The following is a 26,869-nucleotide window of genomic DNA, read 5'->3' as shown; positions in this document are numbered from 1 at the left end:
ATCATATCACAATATGTCTCTCGTATACCCAGTTGGCACCTCGCACAGCGCTGAATAAACAAGGGCTCAATAATCAGGTCTCAGTTCATGCACCAAGAGAAGTGAGTTTTTCTTAGCACTAAGAACTTACTGAAGGACTAGGGTAACCTTTTTCAATAAGACTTGATGATCCAGAGATAAGGAGAGCTACATTTATCAAGCATCTATTATGTGCCAGGCTCTTTGCTAACTGCCTTGCATTCCCCTATCATCTAATCGTCACCACCACATGAGGCAAATACCATGATCTCCATTTTACTCATGATTAAACTGAAGCTTGGAAAAGATACTCATCTATCATCTAGTAAATCGAAAGCCAGGATTCAAACCAAGGTGGAGCTAATAACCCAAAAACCTTATTTCAGCTCATAGCTCCTATCTCTTCTGCCAAATTTCCATTCCCTAACAAGAATGGAAATGTTTGAATTTTCTCTTCACAGTCTCTAACAGATGGGCTTTCTTGGACCAACAATCAGTACCATGGGTTTATTTTAAGTGGTGGCTAAAAGGTGGCAAAGACTGTCCTTTGTTTTGTGCCTAAGAATGAAATTCATCCAAGAATGAAAGAGGAGAAAAACCTTAACATTACAGGAATGGGATAAGCAATTCATCTAAACCTTAATCTATAAATAAGCATCTGACTAGTTTTGCGGAAAATCCAGGCTAATAACTGTCCTTAATAAGTTAGGTCAATCAATTGTTAAAAAGGAGGAGGAATGGAAGATGCTGAGTGCTTGCTATGCCAACGGCCCTTCTGACAGATTTTATATGTCACCGTACTTTGTACATGACCCTGTTTAATTAAGTGTGGCACATGGGGGTGCCTGGGTGGCACAGCGGTTAAGCGTCTGCCTTCGGCTCAGGGTGTGATCCCAGCGTTCTGGGATCGAGCCCCACATCAGGCTCCTCCACTGGGAGCCTGCTTCTTCCTCTCCCACTCCCCCTGCCTGTGTTCCCTCTCTCGCTGGCTGTCTCTCTGTCAAATAAATAAATAAAATCTTTAAAAAAAAGAAAAAGTGTGGCACATGACCCACGAACAGAGAATCTCTCTGCTGGCTAATGACCTGAGAGCTGGCCTGGCACCAACAGGTCACTAAATGAATCAATCAGACACTCTCCTCTGGAATGTGACTGTGAGCTTCAGTAACGAGAATGAGCGAGAACAGCACACAGGCAGGACTCCAGGAGAGAACAGACACGCGTGAAACAGCTCACAGAGAGCAGCAGAAGCACTGGTCACAGAGAAAGATTAGAAGTATGGGAATCACTAACTCAGCAAGGAAAACCTGAACAGGGCACAAAGGCACCCACTTCTGAGGGGCATGGGGCCTGGACCTATGGCTGATTCTTTTTACTACAAGAACTGGTTCTGTTGTTAAGCATCTAATCTTCTGTAGATCCCTAAACTCAGTTATTCTTAAAGGCAATCACAAGGTCTCTATTCCTTGCAATTAAAAAAATACCTAATACAGGGGAGGGAATGAAGAGGGAAACAAAGAAAAAATGTGCTATAGGGGTGCAGGCTACTGCTTTTATAAATACATTAATAAAATAGGAATAAAGAGGAAAAAAAGATTAAGTGGGAAACAAGAATGCAAATGTGTCACCTCTGGGTCAACAAAACGGTGATGATCTAGTGCAAATCTGGCTGGTTTCCCTCACAGACAGGGCAGGAAACAGAAGAAAGAAACAGGCATTATTACATATATTATACAACTCATTTTTGAAGTGATGTATTAGATGGGGGCTACTGAGTGACATATGACTGTCCTCAACAGTAATGCCAAATGCGGAAGCAGCATGTACATAACCTTTGCTGCTTGTGACCTCCATGAACGATCAAAGCAGAGGCTTCTACTTCTAGGCGTGTTGAATGGGCTTACCTCCCATTGTAAGCAACTAGAAACTGGGCAAAACATACGCAACAACTGTTTCAGACTGCTCAGAATCCTGATTCCTGAGAGAAGGAAAACAACTGAGGTGAATCTGGAAACTTCTTGTGAGTCTCTGAGTCTACAACTTTTCAAAATAAAAAGTTTAAAATGAAGGCAAAACAAACACTTTGTAAATAAAACAAAAGCAGAGACCTTATCACCAGCAGACCTGCACTATAAGAAACTAAAAATTGTTCAGGAAAAAGGAAAATAACAGATAGAGAAGAATCAAGAGCACTGAAAATGGTAAATATGTGAGTAAATATAAAAGACTTTTCCTCATTTAAAAAAGTCTTTAAAAGATAACTGTTTAATGTGCTGAAGGATTAAACACATATGTATATGTAAAATGTATAAAAATAATAGCATAAAAAACAGAATGGAGGGGCACCTGGCTGGTTCAGTCGGAAGAGCACGCGACTCTTGATCTTGGGGTCGTGAGTTCGAGCCCCACACTGAGTGTAGAGATTACTTAAATAAATAAATAAACTTAAAAAAAAAAAAAAAAACCAAAAACCAGAATGGAGATTTGGAAGTATATTGCTATTAGGGCCTTACATTATATATTAAGTGGTGTATTATTTGAAGGTGGACTGGTGGGTTAAAGATCCATATTATAAACAACAGAATTGTAGTTCTCAAGGTGTGTCCAAGAGTCCCTGGGAGTCCCTCCACACCCTTCTGAGCCTTTACAAGGTCACAGTTATTTTCACAAGAACGCGAAGATGTTATTTGTCCTTTCCACTTGCATCCTCTCCAGTGTACCACTGAATTCTCAAGAGGCCACATGACACGATACAGAGTACAGAACCACATATGAGAATCTAGCAGTCTTCTGTTAAGCCAGGAATTAAAAGAGATTTGCAAAAATGTAAATCAATGTCATTCTTCTCCCTAAAGTTTTGGTTTTGTTTTTAAAAAGTTATTTTTAGGGGCGCCTGGGTGGCGCAGTCTGTTAAGCGTCTGCCTTCGGCTCAGGGCGTGATACCGGCGTTCTTGTATCGAGCCCCACATCAGGCTCCTCTGCTAGGAGCCTGCTTCTCCCTCGCCCACTCCCCCTGCTTGTGTTCCCTCTCTCGCTGGCTGTCTCTCTCTCTGTCAAATAAATAAATAAAATCTTTAAAAAAGAAAAGTTATTTTTAGGGGCGCCTTGTGGTTCAGTCAGTTAAGGGATGGACTCTTGATCTCCGCTCAGGTCATGATCTCAAGGTTGTGAGATGCAGCCCTGTGTCAGGCTCTGCACTGGGCGTAAAGCCTGCTTAGGATTCTCTCCCTCTGTCCCTCCCCTCCTCTAAAAAAAAGTTATATGTAGAGGCGCCTGGCTGGATCAGTCAGTGGAGCCTGCCACTCTTGATCTCTGGGTCATGAGTTCAAGCCCCATGTTGCATGTAGAGATTACTTTTTTTTAAAAAAGTTATTTTTAATAACATTATTATGTTAACGTGCAATGAGTTTATTTTTAAATATATTAATAAATATTTAAGTAATTTTTCAGCTCTAACTTCTAATATGATTGAGTATAGATAGATGTAACCCTCATAAACAAAAACTTTGGGGTCCTGAATTTATAAGAGTGTAAATGGGTTCTGAGACCAAAAGCTTTTGAGAACTACTACCCTAGAACAACCACTAAAAATAAAGCAGAGGTACAGGTAATAAATCAAGCATGGAGATAAAATGCAATACCAAACAATACTTAAAAAAAAAAAAAGGCCAGGAAAAGATGAAAGAAGACACAAAGAACAGATAAACAAATAGAAAACAAGTAATAAGAAGGTAGATTTAAAATCAGCCATGCTGACTGAACTAACACTCAAATTAAAAGAGTGAGACTGGAAAACTGGAAAAAAGAAAAGCTGGACTCAATTATATAGTGTCTACAAGACATCCGCTTTATTTTATTTTTTTGAGAGAGGGAGGTGGGAGGGGCAAAGGGAGAGAAAGAGGGAGAGAAAATTTTAAGCAGGCTCCACACCCAGCACCTGAGCCCCAGGAGAAATGCCATCTCACAACCCTGAGATCATGACCTCAGCTGAAATCAAGGGTCACACACTTAACCAACTGGGCCGCCCAGATGCCCCAAGACGCCCACTTTAGAACACAAAGATATGGATAGATTAAAAGTGACAAGATTTTAAAAATTGTATCATGCACAGACTAGTGTGCATGGCTACATAAATACAAAATGGAATGGCTATATAAATATGAAACAAAGTAGACTTCCAAAGAGAATATTACTAAGAATGTAAATACTGAATGTTACTAAGAGTAAAAAAAAGTTCATAATGATAAAAGGGGTCAATTTATCAAGCGGATATGACATCCCTAAAAGCGTATGCATCCAATAGCAGAGTTTCAAAATACAAGCGGCAAAAAGTGACAGAAGTGAAAGGAGAAACAGGAAAATCCACAATTAGAGTTGGAGCTATGAACACTCCTCTTTTAGTCAGAAGATCTGTAAGGATATAGAATTGAACACCACCAGCAACCTACAAAACCTCACTGAAATGTATAGAACACTCCACCAACATCAGAATATACACTTTCAAGTGCACATGGAACATTCACCAAACAGACCATATGCTGGTCTATAAAAATAAGTCTCAGTATATTTAAAAGAATTGAACTCATACTGAGAAGATTCTCTGACCACAATAGAATTAAGCTAGAGATAAGAAGATAGATGAAAACTCCCAAATATTTGGAAATTAAGTAACATACCTTTTTTTAAAATAAAATTATTTATTTATTTGACAAAGAGAGAGAGAGATAGCGAGCGAGAGAGAGCACAAGCAGGGGGAGCATCAGGCAGAGGGAGAGGGAGAAGCAGGCTCCCCGCTGAGCAGAGTGCCTGACGCAGGGCTCGATCCCAGGACTCTGGGGATCATGACCTGAGCTGAGGGCAGGTGCTTAACCAACTGAGTCACCCAGGCACCCCTAAGTAACACACTTCTAAATAACACTTCTAAATAAATAAAGAAGTAATCATAAGGGAAATAGAAATTGCTTTGAGCCAAATGAAAATGAAAATATATCAAAATCTGTGGGATAGCACTAATCAGCACTTAAAGGAAAACCCATGGCTTCAAATGCTTACGGAAGGTGCGCCTGGGTGGCTCAGTCGGTTAAGCATCTGCCTTTGGTTCAGGTCATGATGAGCCCTGCATGGGGGCGGGGGGGAGTCCCCCAATTGAGCAGGGAGTCTGCTTCTTCTGCCCCCCCATGCTCGCTCGCTCTCTCACTCTCTCTCTCAAAATAAAATCTTAAAAAATATGATTACAGAAAATAGAAAGATCTCAGATCAGTGATCTAAACTTCCACATTACAAAGCTAGAAGAGCAAATTAAACCCAAAGTAGAAGAAAAGCAATAACAAAGTGGAGAAAAAAGTAAGAATGTAACAGCCAAAAACAATATAGAAATATGAAACTAGAAATTTGCTTTGGGAGCAAAAAACCAGTAAAATTGATAAACCTTTAACTAGATTTTCCAAGAAAAAAAGACAAATTACCAATATAAGAAATGAAAAAGTGACCATCACTACAGATCCTACAGTAATTAAAGGCATAACAAAGGAACATTATGAATAATTTTATGCCAATAAAATAATTAACTTAGATAAAATGGGCAAATTCCTTTTAAGACACAAATTACTGAAATGGGCTCAAAGATAAAGAAATTCTGAAAAAAACCTCCAGGGTTAGATAGCTTCACTGATAAATTCTAGCAAACATTTAAAGGAAGAAATAATACCAGTCCTACATAAACTGAAACAACACTTCCCTACTCATTTTATGAAGCCAGTACTACACCATGATACTTAGAGGACAATACAAGAAAAACTAAAAACCAAAACTCCTTATAAACAAGACATAAAAACTCCTAAAAATATTAGCAAACTTAATTAAGGATAATTCATTAAGGCCAGTGAGTTTATCTGAAGAATGCAAGTTAGCCTAAGAGTCAAAAATCAATAAATGTAACACACCACATTACAGAGTAAGTCGAAATACCATATGACCTTCTAAATAAATGCAGAACATTCAATTGACAAAATTCACCACTCATTCATGATAAAAAACTCTCACCAAACTAAAAACAGGAGGGGAACTTCCTCAACCCAAACACCAACAGAAGGGGAACTTCTTCAAACCTGATAAAGGGTATCTCTGATAAAACTACAGCTAATATCATACTTAATGTACTAGAGGTGGTAGCCAGTGCAGCAAGGCAAGAAAAAGAAACAAAAGGCCTAAAGATTGGAAAGGGAGAAATAAACTGTCCTTATTTGGAGATATTATCATGTTAACACAGAAAATTCTAAAGGATTTATTAAAACATTACTAAAAGTATCAAAACCACAATGAGATACCACCTCACACCAGTCAGAATGTCTAGTATCAAAACAACAAAGAAATAACAAGTATTGGTGAGGATGTGGAGAAAAGGGAACCTTTGTGGACTGTTGCTGGGAATGTAAACTAGTGCAGCCGCGATGGAAAACGGTATTGGAGGTTCCTCAAAAAAAAAAAAAAAAAAAAAAAAAAAAACCTGACATACCATGTGATCCCGAATTCCACACATGGGTATTTACCCAAAGAAAGTGAAAACACTAATTTGAAAATATATATGCACCCCTATGTTTATTGTAACATTATTTATAATAGCCAAGATATGGAAGCAACCTAACTGTCTATAATAGATGAATGGATAAAGAAGATGTGATACACACACATACCCACACCCACACCCACTAGGATATTAGTCAACCATAAAAAAGAATGAGTTCTTATCATTTGCAACAACATGGATGGGTCTAGGTGGTATAACACTAAGCGAAATAAGTCAGAGGAAAAATATCATGAGTTCACTTATATGTGGAATCTAAAAAAACAAATGAACAAAAAAGGCTCAAACAGACTCTTAAACACAGAGAACAAACCGGTAGTTGCCAGCAGAAAGGTGGGTGGGGGAATGGGTGAAATAGATAAACGAAATTAAGAGGTACAAACTTCCAGTTATAAAATAAATAAGTCATGGAGATGAAAAGTACAGCATACAGAATATTGTCAATAATATTTTAATAATATTGTATGGTGACAGATGGTGGTGACCGTTCATTAAATTATAAAAAAGCACTGAGATACTGATGAATGAATTTAACAAAATATGCGCAAGATCTGTACAATAAAAACTACAAGATGTTACTGACAGAAATTAATGAGGCCATAAATAAATGGAGAAATATATCCTGTTCACAGATTAGAAGGCTCAGTATTGTTATGATGTCAGTTCTCCCCAAACTGATCTATTACAGATTCAACACAATCCCAATGAAATACCCAACAGGTATTTTTGAACAAACTGACAAGCTGATGTTAATTTTTTTTAAAAATTATAGAAATCCAAATAATTTCAAGACTTGCTATACAGTTATAGTGATCAAGACAGTATAAAATTGGCATAAGAATAGACACGTATATCAATGGAACAGAATAGAGAATTCAGAAACCCATAGAAAGGATAATTTTTTCAACAAATGGTGCTAGAGTAACTAGATATGCATACGTAAGAAAGAACCTAAGCCTCTGCAATAGAAAACTCACAATGAATAGTATGATCACTTTGGGAAAATTACACAAACACTATATGACTCAGCAATTCCACTCTTCTTTTTTTTTTTTTTAAAGATTTTATTTATTTGACAGAGAGAGAGAGACAGCCAGCGAGAGAGGGACCACAAGCAGGGGGAGTGGGAGAGGAAGAAGCAGGCTCATAGCGGAGGAGCCTGATGTGGGGCTCGATCCCATAACGCCAGGATCACGCCCTGAGCTGAAGGCAGACGCTTAACCGCTATGCCACCCAGGCGCCCCAGCAATTCCACTCTTCTAATTATTTACCTTAGAGAAATGAAAACACACATCCATACAAAAACCCATATATGAATGTTCATAAATGCTTTATTCATAACAGCCAAAGACTAGAAGCACAAATGTCTTTCAAAAAGTGACTAAACTATAGTATATTAATATAAGGAAAAATTCAGCAGTAAACTACAGAACTACTGATACACATAACAACATGGATAAATATGTAAAAATTATTCCAAGTAAATGAAGCCAAACACAAAAGGACACATATTGCATGATTCCATTTATATGAAACTCTAGAAAAGACAAATCTAATTATAGTGACCAAAAAGAAATCATGCTTTCCCAGTGCAGGAGCCGGGCAGGGACAGAATGACTAATATGGAACACAAGGGAAATTTGGGGGATAGCCGGAATGTTCTATCAATCCTGATTGTTGTGATGATTTCATGTGCATAAATTTGTCAAAGCTCAGCAAAATGTACCCTTAAAATGGGTACATTTTATTGCATGTAAAGTATACCTCAGTAAAGCTGATTTTCAAAAAAAGGTCAAGGCATACATCCAGAGAAACAGAGATTGACTGCATGAATTTACCTTCTCTTACTCCTAACGTCCCTTACTAAATTACAAAAGAAAGATCTCAAAATAAATGGTCTCAGCAACCATCTAAAGAAACTAGAAAAAAAGCAAATGAAACTTGAAGTAAGCAGAGAAAAGGACATAATAAATATCAGAATGGAAATCAATGAAATAGAAAATAGAAAATAGAGAAAAATCAGTAAAACAAAAGCCGCGTTCTTTTTTAAGAAAGTATTACATTATAGTGTTCATAAACTTTTAGCCACACTGATTAGAAGAAAGAGAACACAAATTACCGATACCAAGAATGGGAAAGATGACATCACTACAGAATACTATATAAAATGCAGGGTGCCTGGGTGGCTCAGTCCGTTAATCATCTGACTCTTGATTTCAGCTGAGGTCATGATCTTGGGGTCATGAGATTGAGCCTCCCCGACCCTGTCGGGCTCTGTGCTCAGAGCAGAGTCTACTGGGATTCTCTCCTCCCTTTCCCCCCTCCTGGCTTGCATGCTGGTTCTCTCTAAATAAATAAATAAAAATCTTTAAAGTAAACAAACAAATGTAAATAAATAAAAGGCTAATAAGGAAATGTTATTAACTTCATGCTAATAAATTTAACAACTTAGATGAAATGGTCAAATTCCTTGAAAGACTACCAAAGCTTACCCAAAAAGAGATACCAATTCTATACATATACAAACTCTTCCAGAAAATTTGAAGGGGTAGAAATACTTCTCGATTCATCCTGTGAGGCCAACATTACTCTGATACCAAGACCAGATCAAGAAATTACAAGTATAGACCAATATCCCTTATTAAGGCAGATGCAAAAATGCATAATAAAATTTTAGCAAATCAACTCAATGCTATTACTTTACAAGGATAATACTTTAAGACCAAGTGCAGAATGCATTAAGATCAGAAACGCCAGACTGGCTTAACACTGGAAAATCAAATAATATAATTCTCTAATTAATGGACTTTAAAAAACACAGTAACACTGTATGATCATCTCAACAGATGCAGAAAGTATTTGACAAAATCCAACATCCATTTCCAATGAAACTCTCAGCAAGTTTTAAGTAGGAGAGAACATTGTAAAGTTGATAAAAGGTATCTAGGAGATGCAGCTAACATAATAGTTAACATAGTAGTGAAAGACTAAATGCTTTCCTCCTAAGATCAGGAACAAGTTACTTGTATTACTTGTATTAAACATTGTACTGGAGGTTCAAGCCAGTGCAATATGGCAAAAAGTAAATAAAAGGTATCCAAATTGGAAAGGAACAAGTAAAAATGTGTTTATTTGCTGATGACATGATCATAGATACAGAAACTGATGTGATCTACAAAAAAGGTACCAAAACTAACAAGTGAATTTATGAGCAAGGGTGCAGAATATAAGGGCAATGTACAAAAATCACCTGAATTTCTACATACTGGCAACGAACAATCCTTTTTAAGGATGGGAGCATTTGGAATTCATACCCTGCTGGTGAGAATATAAAATAGTACAACCACTTTGGAAAAGTTTGGTGGTTTGGGTTTTTTTTTTTCTTAAAGATTTATTTATTTGAGAAAGAAAGAGAGCCTGCATGAGTGGGGGGAGGGGCGGAGGGAGACAATCTCAAGCACTCCCCACTGAGCACGGAGCCCAACGCAGGACTCAATCTCACAATCCTGAGATCGTGACCTGAGCTGAAATCAAGAGTTGGAGGTTTAACTGATTTAGCCACCTGGGCGCCCCAGAGTTTGGTAATTTCTTAAAAAATTAAACATACATCTACCATATGTCCCAGTCATTTTACCCCCGGATTTTTACTCAAGAAAAATGAAAGCATATCCATACAAAGATTTGTACGTGAATATTCTTAACAGCTTTATTTGTAATAGCCAAAATTTGGAAACAACCCAAATGCCTATCAATAGATGAATGGGTAAACAAATTGTGGTATATTTCTATAATGGAATACCACTCAGCAACAAAAAGGAGTAAACTATCTACAAAATGAATTTCAAAATAATTATGTTTTGAGAAAGAAGCTACTATATATACTGTATGATTCCATTTACATAAAGTTCTAGAAATTACAAACTATAGTGACAGCAGATCAGTGGTTGCCTGGGAATTGAAGGGGGCAAGGAAAGGCAGAAAGGAGGAATTACAAAGAGGCAGAAAGAAACTTTGTGGTGTGGTATATTTATCTTAATTGCAGTGAGTTTCATGGGTGCATAGAAATGTCAAAACTCAACAAATTGCATATGTTAACTTTGTGCAGCTTACTGTATTTGAATTATTACTCAAAAAAGAAGAAAATCGGGGCACCTAGGTGGCTCAGTTGATTAAGCTACTGCGTTCGACTCAGGTCATGATCTCACTGTCCTGGGATCGAGTCCCGCATAAGGTTCCCTGCTCAGCATGGAGCCTATTCTCCCTCCTACTCTTGTGAGCTCTCTCCACCCCCCCAAATAAATAAATAAATAAAATCTTTTTTAAAAAGAGAGAGAGAGAGAAAATCTTGAGATAAGCAATTAGTTCACAAAATAAGAACAACATAATATGCAAAGGGAACAAAACAGGAAAAAAACTCTTAGAAATGTGAATATGAAAGTAAAGAAGTCAATAAGAAGAAAATGTCCCAGCCAGTGGAATAATTTGCATAAAATAATGGATAAAGAGAAGACTAGGAACTTCCAGGGAGAAAAAGACAGGTTACATTAAAAGGAATAAAAATTAAATTAATAACAGACTTGTTTTACAAGAACATTAGATGTATGCCTTCAAAATTCTGAGGAAAAATGAGTTTGAATTTAGAATTCTATACCAAACTACCAACCAAGTACGAAGATAAAGGTGTTTTCAGATATGGAAGGGCCACCCAAATTTATCTATCACACTTTCTTAGAAATTCTCAAAGAGTGTGCTCCATTAAAACAGATCAAGAGGAAGAAAGGGGGATCCAGGAGGGCAGCAAAGGGAGACATGAGGATGACAGCTCTGCAGCAAGGCTAGAGAACAAGCAGTACAGATCGGAGCAGAACACAAGGCTCTAGGAAGGTCTCCAGAAAAAATCTGTAAAGGAATTGATAGATTACTGGGTATGTCTGACCATTTGTGGGGGGGGGGGGGCATGACACAGACACACAGACAACATAGATAAGGATATAAGATGCATTTGTAAAGAAAAAATTAAGAATAAATTAATTCGTAGTTTAAAAAATAAGTGAAGTAATTAACCACTCCAGAAAAACGAATGATTCAAGAAAATGAAACCACAGGATACTATCTGACTTCGCAGTGAGTGATATTTACTTGGCTGTAATACCAACATTATGGATATAACAACCACTTAGGGCAGCTACTACCAGAAAACAGAAAATAACAAGTGTTGGTGGGGATGTAGAGAAACTGGAATCCTTGTAGACTATCAGTGGGATTGTAAAATAGTACAACCACTGTGTCAAACAGTAAAGAGGTTCCTCAAAAAATTCAAAGTAGAACTACGATACTTCTGGGTACATAGCCAAAAGACCTGAAAACAGGGTCTTGAGGAGATAGATATCTCTAGCAGGTGCGCACCCACATTCACAGGAGTATCATTCACAACAGCCAAGAGGTGGAAGCAACTCAAATGTCCACTGAAGGATAAATGGATAAACAAACTGGTATATACATATAATGGGATATTACTCAGCCATAAAAAGGAACGAAATTCTGGCACATGCTACAACACAGATGAACCTTGAGGACATTATGCTAAATGAAATAAGCCCATCACAAAAAGAAAAGTACTGTTTGATTCCACTTAGTTGAGGTATCTAAAAAAGGCAGATTCATAGAAACAGAAAGTAGCATGGTGGTTACCAGGGATTACTGGGAAGGGAAAAAGGCTAGTTGTTTTTTAATGGTATGCATAGAGTGTGAGATTTGCAAGTTAATGTGAATAAACTTAACATGACTGAACTGCACACTTAAAAATGGTTTAATTGGTGAATTTTATGTTATTTTGCTACCACAATTAAGAAAAAAAAAGATTAATGGGATCACAGCAGTAGACAAAGGAGCCCACCCGAAGGAAGGAGTTCTCATTGGTCAAACTGGAGACAAAAAGACCATCAAAAAAAGTAATGACTATTATCAACTATAACACATTAATTTTTAAAAATCTATGAGGTAATAGTGATACTAAAAAAATCTTCATAGAAGAATGGTAGGTAATCATTGTAAAAGAAATTATATATTTAGAAAATGACCACTTTCTATACAACTCTCTGTATAGTAGCTGATTTAGGTAAGAGTCATCAGTGAATGATCAAATAAGTAACAACTGCTGGGGAACAGGATATTCAAATGATACTGAAGCAACACCCCACAGATGACTTACTAATTACAAAGCGGAAAATGTGCCTTACAATGGAGATGGGGCAGTTAACACTTTATTTTTTTAAAAGATTTTATTTATTTATTTGACAGAATGAGCAAGCGAGAGAACACAAGCAGGGGGAGTGGCAGGCAGAGGAAGAGGGAGAAGCAGGGAGCTGGACGCAGCGCTAGATCCCGGGACCCTAGGGTCATGACTTGAGCCAAAGATAGATGCTTAACTGACTGAGCCACCCAGGCGCTCCGTGGCAGTTAACAGTTTAACAAAATAATCAAACAGCATCACTACTTGAACACCCTGTCATTACGTGGCCCCCTAATCTGATACAGGATGAATACACAACAGTACCTAGGAATTATACCAGCCAAAAATGCTTTCTCTGAGTCTAATCCCTCCTCTAGATGCAAATTCCAGTTTATAGGAAATACAGGGGGATAGAGGAACAAGTTAAAGGACACCACAGGGAAACAATCAGACACAAATCAGAATGTGAGACAATCTACAAAACAAGTGACCTAGATTAAGAGAGAGTAAGGAGACAATAATTAAACACGTGAACCTTGATTAGATCCTGTTTGAACAATTTACAAGAAAACATTTTTGGGACAACTGGGGAAACTGGAATATAAATTAGATATTAGATGATTTTTAAAAATTACAATTAAATATGTATTTCCAAAAAACATAAAAAATATTTAACCTCACTAATTATTAAAACAAAATATGTTAAAATTTACCTATCAAGTTGGTGACAATAAAAATTAATACAATTTTGGGGGGCAGGACAATCTGGTAACATGTAACAGAGGTTTTTAAAATATTTATATACTTTACCCAGCAATTCCACTTCTAGGTATTCATCCTATAGAAATAAGAGTTGTACATAAATATTTATTGACCAGAATGTTCACTGCAGCATTACTAATGAAAATGGGCACAACCTAATTATCCAAGATGGAATAATAAATTATATAATACTTTGTAATCATTAAAAATCTTGAGATATTTAACATGAAAAGGTCCTTAGAATACATTAAGTATTTGGAAGGTAATAATTATTTTTTGTGATCCCAGGGGGCAGAACTAGAAACTAGCACTGGAAACTACAGGGAAGCAGAGTTTGGCTCAATGTAAAGAATAACTTTTCTAAGAATTAGAATTTTTTATGCAACGAATGGCCTGCTTCATGATTTAATGAGTTTTGTATTATTAGAATTCTAAGCAAAGGCTGAATGGTCATTTGGCAAAGATATATAGAACAGATTTATATGTTAGGAGATTAAAGAGAAGATCTTAATGATCCTTTTCTACTCTAAGAACTTCTAATTCCATATAAAGTTTTCCATGAGCTGGAATGTCAGCAGACTCGTGTGCCATTAAACTAAAAAGAGATCATACTAGAATAATGAAGTTGAAGGATGATTTACATTATCATATTCTGTACCAATAGCATACGATTAACCCAAAGGAGAGGATTCAAACTGAATTGGCAGGAACTACATTTGAATCTACTAATTTTAATTTCTCTGTATCTAATAAAGAACTTGAACTTTTCCAAGGTAACACAGCACTACACGTATCAAAAAGGACAGGAGGCACTATATGCTTCCTCTGTTTGCTTCTGGCTGCTCTTTACTTCATATATAAATAGAGGAGCAAGGAAATATGCCCCCTCACTCTCCTCTGCAATTTAGTATATAAGCTTTAAACTCTGGATGCACGAATAGCGGGCAGTGGGAAGGAACACAAGAACATGGTATCACACTGGGTTCCCAGAAAGCAGAAGCAAGCGCTGGAGGCCTGTGAAATTTTTAGAATAACTGGTGACATTGACAATTCTTAGATGTCAAAAAGGAATCCCCTAAAAGATGCACTTTAAAAAAAAATAAACTTCTTACCATGGATATTTTTTCAAATACACACAAAGTAGAAACTAACATAATGAACCGACACATTACTATCACTCAGCTTCATTCACCAACACTTTGTTAAAGCTGTTTCCTCTAATTTTCCAGGGTTTTGGCTTTTTTTCTTCAAGATTTGAAAACAAACACCTGACATCATACTATTCTACCTATAAAAACTTCAGTTTGAAAGGATACCCTTTCTTACGAATAATATCAAGTATTCAATAAATGTTGGTGGCTATGGCTAGGTACTGTTCTATGCTTTACATTTGTACTTAAATTTTCATATATGCTAAACCTCATTATTAAACCCATTTTGCAAATGAGAAAACTGAGTTTTTATTGGCTCAAGGTCACACAGCCAGTAAGCAGTGGACCTAGGGTACGAAACCAGAGGTTATCTCTAGACTACACTTTACTTTCCCAACTACTGAAGTATGCCGTCTTTCCTCTATATGCATTATTCTAGTTGTTCCTCGTGGCGTATAGATTGTGGTAAAGTGGGAGAGGGACTGCTGAATGGGAAAGAGACTGGAAAAGATGCTACAAACATGAGCAGCTGCTCACTGCTTTTCTTGCGAAATTTGCTTTTCTAAATGCCCCAAATGAGAAAGGAAAATATAATTGGATATCATCAGTCTGAATTGCCTAGGACATAAAAGAAAGTCACTTCACAGAGGAAAAAGCAATGTTCAGGTCTCTTCCACAGAGGTTAAATATATACAAACTTCTTTTAATCTACCCCTCCAATCAATGACCCAGTTGAAGGGGGTCCAGGCAAGTGGGAGAGGACTGTCTCTAGTTCCACCAGACCTTTAAAATAGTTCAAACAAAGACAGCTCACAAACAGAGGGCTGAGCAATCAGTACAAGTAGCACTTGAATGCTTAATGAAATCTTTGACTAAAAAATAAAAGGACCTGGAATAAAAAATTCTGGCCAATGGATTTCTAAAACTACTAAATAATTAAAGATTCGTAAAAAAAGGGGAGTCTCCTCTTTAGCCAAAAGCTCCCCTAAAACTCTTCCTAGTGATTTATGACAGATCTTCGAGTAACAGAATTATCTTTCCCATGGAGCCTAACTAGGGCATCTTCTTCCCCATCTTCCACTTTTCCCAAACACAAACAGAAGTGCTCCTTCCTTGCTCCTCGTGCACTTTATACATAATTCTATTAGAATTATATCTCTATTGATTAGATATATTCTAATCAATATTGTGGTGTAATTATCTCTTCCTTCTCTGAGCTATCAATTCCTAGAGAGCCAGGACCCTACTTTGGTCCTCCGTACATTTCCAATCCCTAACCTTCAAACCACTGAAAGTAGTTGAGAAAGGTTTGCTAAATGAACAAAGAAGCTGAAGATGACAGAATATGAAGCAATCTTTTTGAGAAGGAATCTTTTTATCAGTACCTCTCTAATCTTAGCACCTTCATTATAGCCCACAGTTCCACTCCCTTTAAGAGTTTTCCCATCAGCTACTAGTCCAGGATGCATAATAACAGAGACAAGAATCTCTCCAGGGCTGGAGAAAGAATCGTCACTTTGGTTTGTAAGAGCTTTTAGTGAACCAGGGAGAACTCAGCTTGAAGAATTTGGACGGTAGTCAAAACCTTTTAAGAGCTTTTATTCAAATATAAAGATGCAGAAAGGTATTTGAAATGCTTGCTTTTTACACTTAAATGCTAAAGGAAATAGGGAAAAGAAATAATTCTATATAAAAAACTAATGATTACTAAGCAGCCCCTGGTCATCCACTTCATTTTTCAAACAAAAAATTCCCTATCTAAAGACTAAGGGTCTGGTTACACACCTCAACCATGGGGGAGGCACTCTTCATATACTGGTATGAGTCTCCTTGGATCCCCCTCTAATACTGGTTAGCCAAACCACTTAGGATCTTATTTGGTTAGGCAATCCCTTCAAGTAAAAATCTTTGGGTAAGAAAGTTACCTCTCTCATCAATTTAAGAAAACTCAAAATAATCTCCCAGTTTAATCTGTACTACACCGGAAAAAAAAGAATCCCATCACATCTTCTCCATGCCATTCTTTGGCTACCATGTTACCTTGGTTAGTGTCCTTCGGGTGTTCTATATGAGCAATGACTTCCTTGAGATAACTTTCCTTCTGCTTTTCTAGATCTGATTGTGAAGACGTCGGAACATTAGTCCTTGAACAAAGCAAACCAGAAGGAGGAAAAACAGTCTATTAGACCCATGTATAGTGCTTTGTAGAGAGAAGTCAAATATTGCTGATCAGTTAGAATAACTAACTTTCAGAGGCAAAATACTCTTTAAGATCCAGTGACAGAAGACAGTATTAGTCACGTAGTATAAAGCTGAAATCAAGTATGGAGGTAAAAAAAAAAAAAGGAAGATGAGAAATAGATACAAACTCCTGTTAACAAGGCATAAGAAAGTAAAGATTCCCTAGTCCCTAGAGAAAGAAAGCACTTGTTCAGTAATTCAAGGTTAATCAGGACATAGCTAACTTGATAGAGCCACAGAAAAACTGTATGAGATAAAGACCAAAAAGAACCAGCTGGATGTGGCAATTATAACACTGGTGACCTTGGCATGAACAATGTCTGGCCCTTGCACTGATAATTGCAGAGTCAGAGTACTTATTGAGACAATAAGTACGTTAACTGTCCCAAGTAGCCTGACTTGGCTCCTTGGTATAATATCCACTGTAACTAAGTCACAAAGTTACCCTCAATTATGCAACAAAACAAAAAACCAAGAAACTGGAGTTAGGGATAGTAGTCAAAAGAGACTTTCGCCTTATTTTTAATATATTAAAATAATTTAAAGCAAGTGGGGTGCCTGGGTGGCTCAGTCAGTTAGGCATCTGCCTTTGGCTTGGGTCATGATCCCAGGGTCCTGGGATGGAGCCCTTCGTTGGGCTCCCTGCTCAGCGGTGAGTCGGCTTCTCCCTCTCCCTCTGCCTGCCGCTCCCCCTGCTTGTGCGCTCGTGCTCTTTCTCTCTCTGTCAAATAAATAAATAAAAGCTTAAAAAATATATAAAAATAAATTTTAAAAATAAAAAAGCGAAAAAATTTAGTATCTGTGTAATCAAAAAAATTTTTTAAATCTCATTGTAAGGAAGCCAATCTGACTCAACCTAAAAAATGGCTTTGCTAACTGAGAAGGCCCATGTAGAGACACTGCCATCTCCTGGCAACAAGAGAATAGATTGAAAAGGTGACCCAAATCTGTAACCTCCACTAGAATCATTCCCCAAGGACAGTTGCATTCAAGTTGGGAGAGATGACAAAAGGATTTTCTATATAATTGTATTTTAATATTTGTGTTAAAATTATTCTAACCTCCTGTCATATCTGCGACCAGGCTTGCTGATGCACAGGAAAAGAAATCTTACATTTATATAGTGCTTTCACTAATAGGTCTTTTTTACTCCCAAAATAACCTTGTGCGGCAGCAGAGAAAGCATCATTAGCCTCATTTTGTTGACAAATAAACTGAAGTCACAGATCATTTGACTTGCCCAAGGTCACACAGCTACATGTTACCGGTCCCGGAACTTAAACGTATGCTTACACCTGGTGCATAGCTTTACTCCACACTAAGGGGAACTGAGGAGGGGAAGAAAGAAATTGAAGAAAACCAAAGAAACCAGTATATTATCATACTGTTACCTTCTTTTGGCTTGCAGAACAGGAATGACTTTGCCTAGTCTTCTCTCATTGACTTTCAGCTTCCCCGAATCCTTGTTAAGAACATCCTGCTTTCGTTCAGAGCAGAAGGAAAGACAAATATAAGGAAAAAGCTGAAAACACTATTTATGGACATATTTTTAATAAAGGCTACAGAGGCATATTCCCGAACCCTCCTGTGTACCAGGCACTATGACAGATACTTTAAATGAGACTGTGACTGTACTTTTAAGGAAAAGAAAGAAACCCTAAGTGGTATGCCCATTTGATAGACGGAATCAGGCTCAAAACGGTTAGGTAAATTGCCCAAGGTTTTTCAGCTCTTCAATGGCTGATCAGGTGCCGTATCTCATGGCAACCAAAGATTGAGACTTAAGCTAAAACCCAAAGAAAGTAAAAATAATAGTAAAAGCATCACTATCTTAATTATTCAATAAGAAGTAATTTAATATTTCATACCAGTTCCTATATATACATTATTTCATTAATCCTTACTATACTGTGAAGTATTATTCAGTACAATTCATAGATAAGAAATAGGAGGAAACAGAGAGGCTAAATAATTTTCCCAAGGGCACAGTTCTAGTTAGGATTCAAATCCCAATTTGTTTGATGAATACAAAGCTCTGCTATACAGCTTCTGAATCAAAATAATTTTTCTCTTTATCTTGAAAAAATATACTTACTTTGTTTGATGAACTGGAAACAACCGGAAACCTCACTTCACAATTTGATTTATGTGATTCATTTTTCCAGGATGACCCCGTGTTAGGAGTCTCTGAGTGGTCCAAGATCTGAGAGACTACAGGTGTAGGTCTCTTACTGTCAGGTATATTTTTATCAGACACAGTTTGTTCAAAGTCATTGTCTGAAGGAGAAGAGAGTGGAGGCACATCCCAAGCAGAATGACTGGGACTGATCCCTTCAGATTCAGTGCAGAGTTTGCTCTCATTTGGGCTAAGACCATCTTTTCTCATTTCTTCCCCAAGGGAGGAGGGTTTTTCGGTATCTTTGGATGAATCGGTCTGGTCCTTATCGAGCACAGCATCACAAACTGTTGGATCAAATGGTGTAACAACTGTTATTTTTATAAGATTCTTTTCTAGTGCAAAGTGTCTGTTTAATGGTTTAGTAGGAGTTGGTCCATGACCAACTGATGTACTTAGGTGAGGTAGTTTTAAGAGGCCAGGGGTGTCAGCTACTGGTCCCAAGCTGTACAATGAATTTTTCTCTTGGGAAGTGTCAAATAGAATTTGACTCCCTTTCCCTCCCTTCTCAACACGCCTACTGTCATCTTTAAGGTCATCATCCTTCAAGAGCTCCTGAATATCTTCCTCTGTGAAACTGAAATGGCCATCATCCTCTTCTCCCTCAGACAGATCCAGTAAGGAGTCATCCAATCCATCTTCATCCAAGGAACCCCAAGAAAATGGGGCATTGTCTTTAGGCAAGAGAGAAGTTCCAGAAGACCGTTCAGAGGGCACTAGTGAGCACGTCATATCTGGAAAAATAAGAGGCAATTTCCCTGAGGAACAGGAATTACCCCTATATCAACTTCTTTTCTGTTCTATAGTGGTGGTGTCCTGATATTTCGAATTCTTTGCACTGTGACTTATAACATTAGAAATAATTTTAAGATATTTAACCTTACCAGAATCATGGAAATACACATTACAACAGTGACATACTTTTTTTGTATGAAATTTCGAAATTCTGAATTTTGAAAATTTCTGACATAATTTTCTAGTGAAAATTAAGATGCCATAATATCTAAGTTGATAAGGATATAGGAAACAAGCATCCTCACACACTACCAGTATAAGAGTGTAAGTCAGCACAATATTTTGTAGAGAGTAATTTGCAATACCATTTGACCCCACAATTTCAATTCTGTGAATTTCTCCTGCAGCAGCACCTATACAAATGCACATGGATACATTTATAAGGATGTTCAAAGCAGCATTATTCAAAATAGCCAAATATTGGAGACAACCTAAATGTGCATCACCAGAACTGCTCAGTGAAATCATGGTACATTCATTCTATGGAATACTTTACAACTATTTAAAAACATAAGGAAGTGGATCAGTATATACTATCATGGAATGATAGCCACAACATACAAATAAAGCAAGTACGTATTATGTGAAATGTTTGGATGCTCAGTTTATACTTCAAAAAAACCCAAATGTATAACTTCTGAAATTAAAAAAAACAAAACAACTTTAAGATGATAAGAATTGTCTTCCATACTGTGTGGAGCTGCTGGTGTGATCTCTTTGCCACGAGACCAAATGGAAAAAGGTTTCAGCTCCCGCTAGCTGTTCCTTTCAGGAGACTTGTCAAAATGATTGACTCCCACCTTCCTGCAGGCACAAAGAAAATTAGAGGATCTTCTCATCACTTTCAACTCTGCTAATTACAAAGTCAAGTGTATTATGCTTTAAGGTGCTCCACCTATTAATTTTGATCTTGATTTTTTTTTAAATACCGGAAAGTTGGATTCTGAGTCAAGAACATCAAAGAAAAACCTTTAGAGGAAAAATTATGCAACTAAGGAACTAGTTTTGTTCCTCCCAACAATTTTGTACTTTCTTAAGAATATCATTTGCTCCAGTAAGATGAATACTGGCTTGAGAGTACTGAGACCTTGCTTGTAGTCCTGGTTCTGTCACTAACCAGCTGTAATAATTTGGATAAGGCACTTAACCATTTGGACTTGTTTCCTCATTTATAAAATGGGGACGGAATGGAGAAGGGGTATGAGGCAATGTCTAAGATTCCACCAAGATCTATAAGTTAATCATGATCACACATGCCAAAGTCTCATTTTCAATTTATATATAAATGCAAAGAACAGGTCCAGAAAATATAAACACAAAACTGATGACTGTTATAACCTATAAGGAAACCGAGAGACGTCAAGGGCAGACTTCAGTGTCATTCCACTTTTCTACTTGAATATTTGTATATTACTTATATAATTAAAACCTAGCTTTTAAACAGTCAGTGATGGACCTAATCTATTTTCTAGATAAGGTGATAAAAACGTATATTTCACAGATCATGTCAACATCTGAGAAGCTGTAAGAAATGCTTAAAGACTGAACTTAATAATTTGGAAAATTCCTTATTAGCCTTCTAACTGTGAATTTCCCCCACACCCCACTTTCCTTCCACATCTTGAATTTTAGCTTTAGTTCATGCATTCTTTCAGAAAATATTTTCTGAGCTACTATCATCACAAAGCACTGAGAAAGGTAACATGTTTCTATATGACTTGCTAAAAAATAAACATATGGTTTCCATCCCTAAAGAATGTATAATTCGGGCACCTGCGTGGCTCAGTCAGTTAAGTGTCCAACTCTTGATTTTGGCTCAGGTCTTGATCTCACGGTTGTGAGTTTGAGCCCCACATCGGACTCCACGCTGGGCGTGGAACCTGCTTTAAAAAAAAAATGTGTAATCCTCCTAGGGAGATAAATTGAAAGTTATGCACCAATATGAGAAAATATAAAATGGTATGGACAATAAAGTACTAGAAAAAGAGAAGGAAAGGAGAGGATTACAGAATTTAGAGTTAGAATGGGTTTACATAATGTACAACATGGTGACTATAGTTAACAATACTGTATTTTATATTTGTTGCTAAGAGAGTAGGTTTTAAAAGTTCTCATCACGAGAAAAAAATTGTAACTGTGAGGTGATACATGTTAACTATTCTTATTGTGGTAATCATTTAGTAATATGTACATTTATCATTACATCATATGCCTTAAACTAATACGCTATATCAATTGTATCTCAGTAAAACGGGGGGGGGGAATAAAATTTTTTAAAAAGAAGAAGCTTAGTTAAATTTACTCATAAATGATGTGACAGCAAGAAATATTAAGTACCAATTATAAGCCAGGCACTGTGAAACACATTTTAAAACTTCTAATTTAACTTTTCAACATAACTCTGTAACATAGACCCTGCCAAAGAAACTATGCTTTCTGTTTTATTTAAACTTAGGGCTGCTAAGACTTTTTATCTTATTTTACCAATATTCCAGCATTGTTATGAGAAAGTTCCAGGCACTGCAGGCATTGAAGCAGTGAGGAGAAAAGTAATTTTCTATGAAGAGAAAAGTAATTTTCTCTGCCGAGTGATTGGGTTATTTTATATTGTTTCTTTAGGCTGCAGTAAGAAAAAGTTTACTTAAAGTTTGTAGATGTCAAGCACAAGTATCACAGGAACTGAGGGTAAGCAGCTATATTTCTGAGATGCCCTTTCTCAGCCACTATCTCCACTCTCACTCAAACTCCTTCCAAAAGGTCTAGTACAAGCAGCTGGCATGACCAACTGAAGAGTTCAATAAATGTTCACTCTTGGGAACTAACGTGAGAGGCATTAAGTAACTTAACCAAGCACACAGACCTAATAATGCTAGGACAAGGATCTAAACGCAGGTCTAATTCCAAAGGTAATGTCTCTTCTGCTACCTGTCATAGATTTGCCCAGGGTGGGTCAACAAATGGCGGAGCCTTCCTAATTTCAGCACACTCTCTAATATACTATGAAAGATAAACATACTGAAGAGGGCTTTTGATCCCTTGGCAAAAATAATTTAAACCACTTTATTACACACAGGCTTCCCTTGACTTCCCAGGTAGAATAGAACATGAGAAATACCCCTGAATGCGGCCAAATCTCACTGGAAGAAAAACATCATTACTTGGAAGCTTGACTGTGCACACACAGGACCAATATCCTTCACAACAACTGAAAGCATCAATCCCTATGCCACATGACATCCACAGACACAGAGCTGGCTCTTCTGAGCTTCTTTCAGAGAATTTTCCAGGGTGTTTGGGAGCAAAAGCATGCAAAATAATATATATATATATATATACACACACACACACACACACACATATACACACACACACATAAGTACATGTATATGTATGTATATATGTGTGTACATGTATGTATATACACACATGTATATATGTGTATATACACGTACGTATATATAATTTTAACTTGCACAAGTCATTCCCTCTACAATTTTATTTCATTTTAAAAAATGCTTTTTATTGGGGCGCCTGGGTGGCACAGCGGTTAAGCGTCTGCCTTCGGCTCAGGGCGTGATCCCGGTGTTCTGGGATCGAGCCCCACATCAGGCTCCTCCGCTATGAGCCTGCTTCTTCCTCTCCCACTCCCCCTGCTTGTGTTCCCTCTCTCACTGGCTGTCTCTATCTCTGTCGAATAAATAAATAAAATCTTAAAAAAAAAATGCTTTTTATTACACATAACTTACAACATACACAAAAATAACAACAGTATAACAAAACCTCACATACCCACCAAAGCCCCAACAACCACCAACCCAAAGCAAATGTTATCCCATCCACTCCCCCACTTTACCAGATTACTTTGTTGTTTTGTTTTTAAAGATTTTATTTATTTATTTTGACACAGAAAGAGATCCCCCCCCTCTGAGTCCTCGGATTCAGCCTGCCTACATCGATAAAGCTGGATGCCATGTATAATGACATCATTGTTACTTCCTATAAATTTTATATGCTTAAAATATTTAATAATAAAAATATATATATGTTTAAAGATTTTATTTATTTATTCGACAGAGACAGAGACAGCCAGCGAGAGAGAGAACACAGCAGGGGAAGTGGGAGAGGAAGAAGCAGGCTCATAGCGGAGGAGCCTGATGTGGGGCTCGATCCCATAACGCCGGGATCACGCCCTGAGCCGAAGGCAGACGCTTAACCGCTGTGCCACTCAGGCGCCCCAATAATAAAAATATTTTTAAATTAAGAAGTCAGTAGAGAAAGACAATGACTACATTCTGTAGTTTCAAATGTCCTCTCCTACACAACAGAGACCATCACAGTAGCTACCTCATAGTGTTGTTGCCAGAATTAAATGAGACCATGAACATAATGCACATCGAGTACTACCAACAAGCACAATGGAAAAGCTCAGTAAGTAGTGGCTATAGTTTCTATTTCATCCCATCATCATCACCTCCCTGACTCCTAAGAGTCTTAACAAAGCCTAGGAATGGTAGGAAAGAATGCTAATCTAGTTGAGAACATCCCCTAGGTCCTTGCTTGTTAAGAAATTATCTAGTATACTCAAATCTCTTCTAGTTTAACCGAGCGTTCAACCATATTGCCACTGAATTAATTAAAGACCATGTTGCGTGGACATCTGAAATATCAGGCAAATCCTTCAAATTAATGGTTACTGAAGTATCCTGTATAGAGCGACTGAACTAAAATTCAGAGACCTCACAAGTCACTTAAAGTCTCTGAATCTCAATTCAGATAATACTCATCTGAAAAATGGGGGATACAATTATACGCTATTAACTTCAAACATGAGGATCAAATGAGGGGATGTTTATGAAAGCACTCTAAACCTAAAAACCCTATACTAATTAAAGTTGATATTTAATGAATTTGCAAGAGGGAGGAAATCTCAGATAAAATTAAGGTCTAAAGTGAATGTCCACAAGACAGCCTTAGCACTTCTCTGTCTGCCATTCTACCATTAACTGCCTTTCTTGGCACTTGCTCTGTAAGTTCCACCTAAAATGAGAATCTCTTTAAGGGAAGATTATTCTCCCCATCTCCCAAGTCTATCTCATAATTCCTCTGCTCCCCATCCCTCCTGTGACCCTATTCTGTCCTTCCACGTCTCTCTCACCTGTCCACCCCCTTCTTCACACTTCAGTTTACCACCCCCTCGCTCTGTTCTCTAACCACCTAGCTGCAACCTCAGAAACTGGTTCCCTTGCTATTTTTATCGTACCTAAGAAAACCTATTGCCTTAGAGCACAAAGCCTTATTTTTATTCAGGCCACCAAAATTGCAACACCAGACACAACCCCATATCCCTCTTTCAAGGTTCTAAAACCAAGGCCATTACCAAGCTAGATCTGATAGGTATGGCCAAGGGCAAAGATTATTTCCAAGGGACAGGCCTTTGATTTCCAACCTTCCCCATAGGCAATACGTGTGCAGCACACAGCACAAAAGGCCCTCACTAGGCTTTATCACTCCATAAAATGGGCATAACAATTAAAATCAAAGTGAACTGAAATCATCTATAACAATTCTGCAACTTCCTTTGAAGTAAATCGAAATACTATAGGACAGAAAAACAACCCAGGGCTGGAAATCTCTGCTTTAGGTTAACATTTCACTAGATATGGATTCCAGGATTCTCATCCCACAGGGGCACAGAAACTAATTATTACTAAGCTGCAGCAACAGGTTTCTTTTTAAAAAGAAAATATTTTTAAGATAATTTAGACAGGATAGCTAAAGCTTGCAGCCTCTAAAAACCCCACAAGAAATTGGAGATCAGCAGGTAGGCAATTCAATCACTTCTTTCCCCTCTCCGGGGCCCACCCTGCGATGCCAGCGGCCTTCCCTCCCGCCCAGGAAGGAACTGGTGGCACCTCTAGTCCCGAGAGCCATGAGGATGGGTGACCCAAGTCCACCCTTCGTAGACTACTGCTTGGGCTGCCCCCTGTTCTTCCCCCAGAAATGCGACGGCCTCAGCACGGCATCGCCCTCGGGGCTGGGCCTTCGCACTGCCCTCCTCCCTCCCCCGAAAACACCGAGAATTCCCGCCTCCCCGCGGAAGGCGGGAGAAGCGCGGGCTGGCTCCCCGCCCCTCCCCCCCGCAAGGGGCCAAACCGACCCCTCAGCAGGCCTGCGCGGTGCACCGCTCACCCGGAGGGTAGCCACCCACACCCACACCCGCACCTCGGTGGGACCGAGGCCCCGCCAGCCGAGGGGTGGGTCATCCTCTCCCTCCCCCACCCGCAAGGCGCGGCGGGAAGATCTTCCCTAGCAACAGCCTCCCCCCCCAAGTGGGGCAGAGGCAGCGGCACCCCCAACCCACCTAACACACCCATCCTCCCCCACCCCTACTGGGCAGGGAGACTGACAGAGCTCCCCGCCTCACAGGTGACCCGACGGCCTCCTCTTCCGCAGCAGGGTGAGGGGCATCTACCGCCCGCCGACGTGGAGGTGGAGCGCAGGGCCACTCCCCCCTCCCGCCGCCATCACCTCAGGAACGACAACCAGCCCTCTCCCAGCAGGGCGAAGGCCTCCAAACCCTTCAACGGGGTGGACGGGCATGTATGGCCCCCTAGAGAAGCAACAGGCGCCCCCATCCCCCTCCCGGCCGGGAACGCAGACCCCCTCATCCCTCCCGCTTTTCACCTCCGGAAGCGGGGCCGAAGCCTGGGCGAACGACTGCGCCTCACTCCGCCCCCTGCGCCATTTTATCGCCCCCTCCCCGACCTCCCCCACCCCGAGGCTGCCGGGCCAGCGCGAGGGGGAGGGCAAACAGACAGTGATTGGCAGGAAACCGCCCCGCCCCTCAGGGGGTTGTGCCCCGCGCAGACGCCGCAACCCCGCCCTCCGCACCGCCTAGCCTGCCTACTGGC

General features: G+C 38.7%; 1 protein-coding gene across 36 annotated transcripts in view; it reads right to left on the bottom strand.

The window, feature by feature from the left end:
- Nucleotides 1-26,863, bottom strand: part of S100PBP (S100P binding protein) — a 34,532-nt gene extending 7,669 nt beyond the window's left edge. The window contains exons 1-8 of one of the 36 annotated variants that reach the window (XM_057305478.1): nucleotides 26,643-26,754; nucleotides 21,732-21,838; nucleotides 20,650-20,762; nucleotides 19,083-19,897; nucleotides 18,379-18,464; nucleotides 16,787-16,890; nucleotides 13,644-13,671; nucleotides 7,915-8,947 (exon numbers count right to left, since the gene is read on the bottom strand). In XM_057305478.1, the coding sequence (XP_057161461.1) occupies nucleotides 13,667-13,671; nucleotides 16,787-16,890; nucleotides 18,379-18,464; nucleotides 19,083-19,895 (1,008 nt within the window). In that variant the 5' untranslated portion in view covers nucleotides 19,896-19,897; nucleotides 20,650-20,762; nucleotides 21,732-21,838; nucleotides 26,643-26,754 and the 3' untranslated portion in view covers nucleotides 7,915-8,947; nucleotides 13,644-13,666. The other 35 variants (XM_057305481.1, XM_057305476.1, XM_057305479.1 and 32 more) reach the window with 35 other exon arrangements.
- Nucleotides 26,864-26,869: the final 6 nt, after the last annotated feature.

The sequence above is a fragment of the Ursus arctos genome, unplaced genomic scaffold, assembly GCF_023065955.2.
Source record: "Ursus arctos isolate Adak ecotype North America unplaced genomic scaffold, UrsArc2.0 scaffold_32, whole genome shotgun sequence".
In the NCBI taxonomy this organism is placed as follows: Eukaryota; Metazoa; Chordata; class Mammalia; order Carnivora; family Ursidae; genus Ursus; species Ursus arctos.
This window is presented reverse-complemented; position numbering and strand designations above follow the sequence as displayed.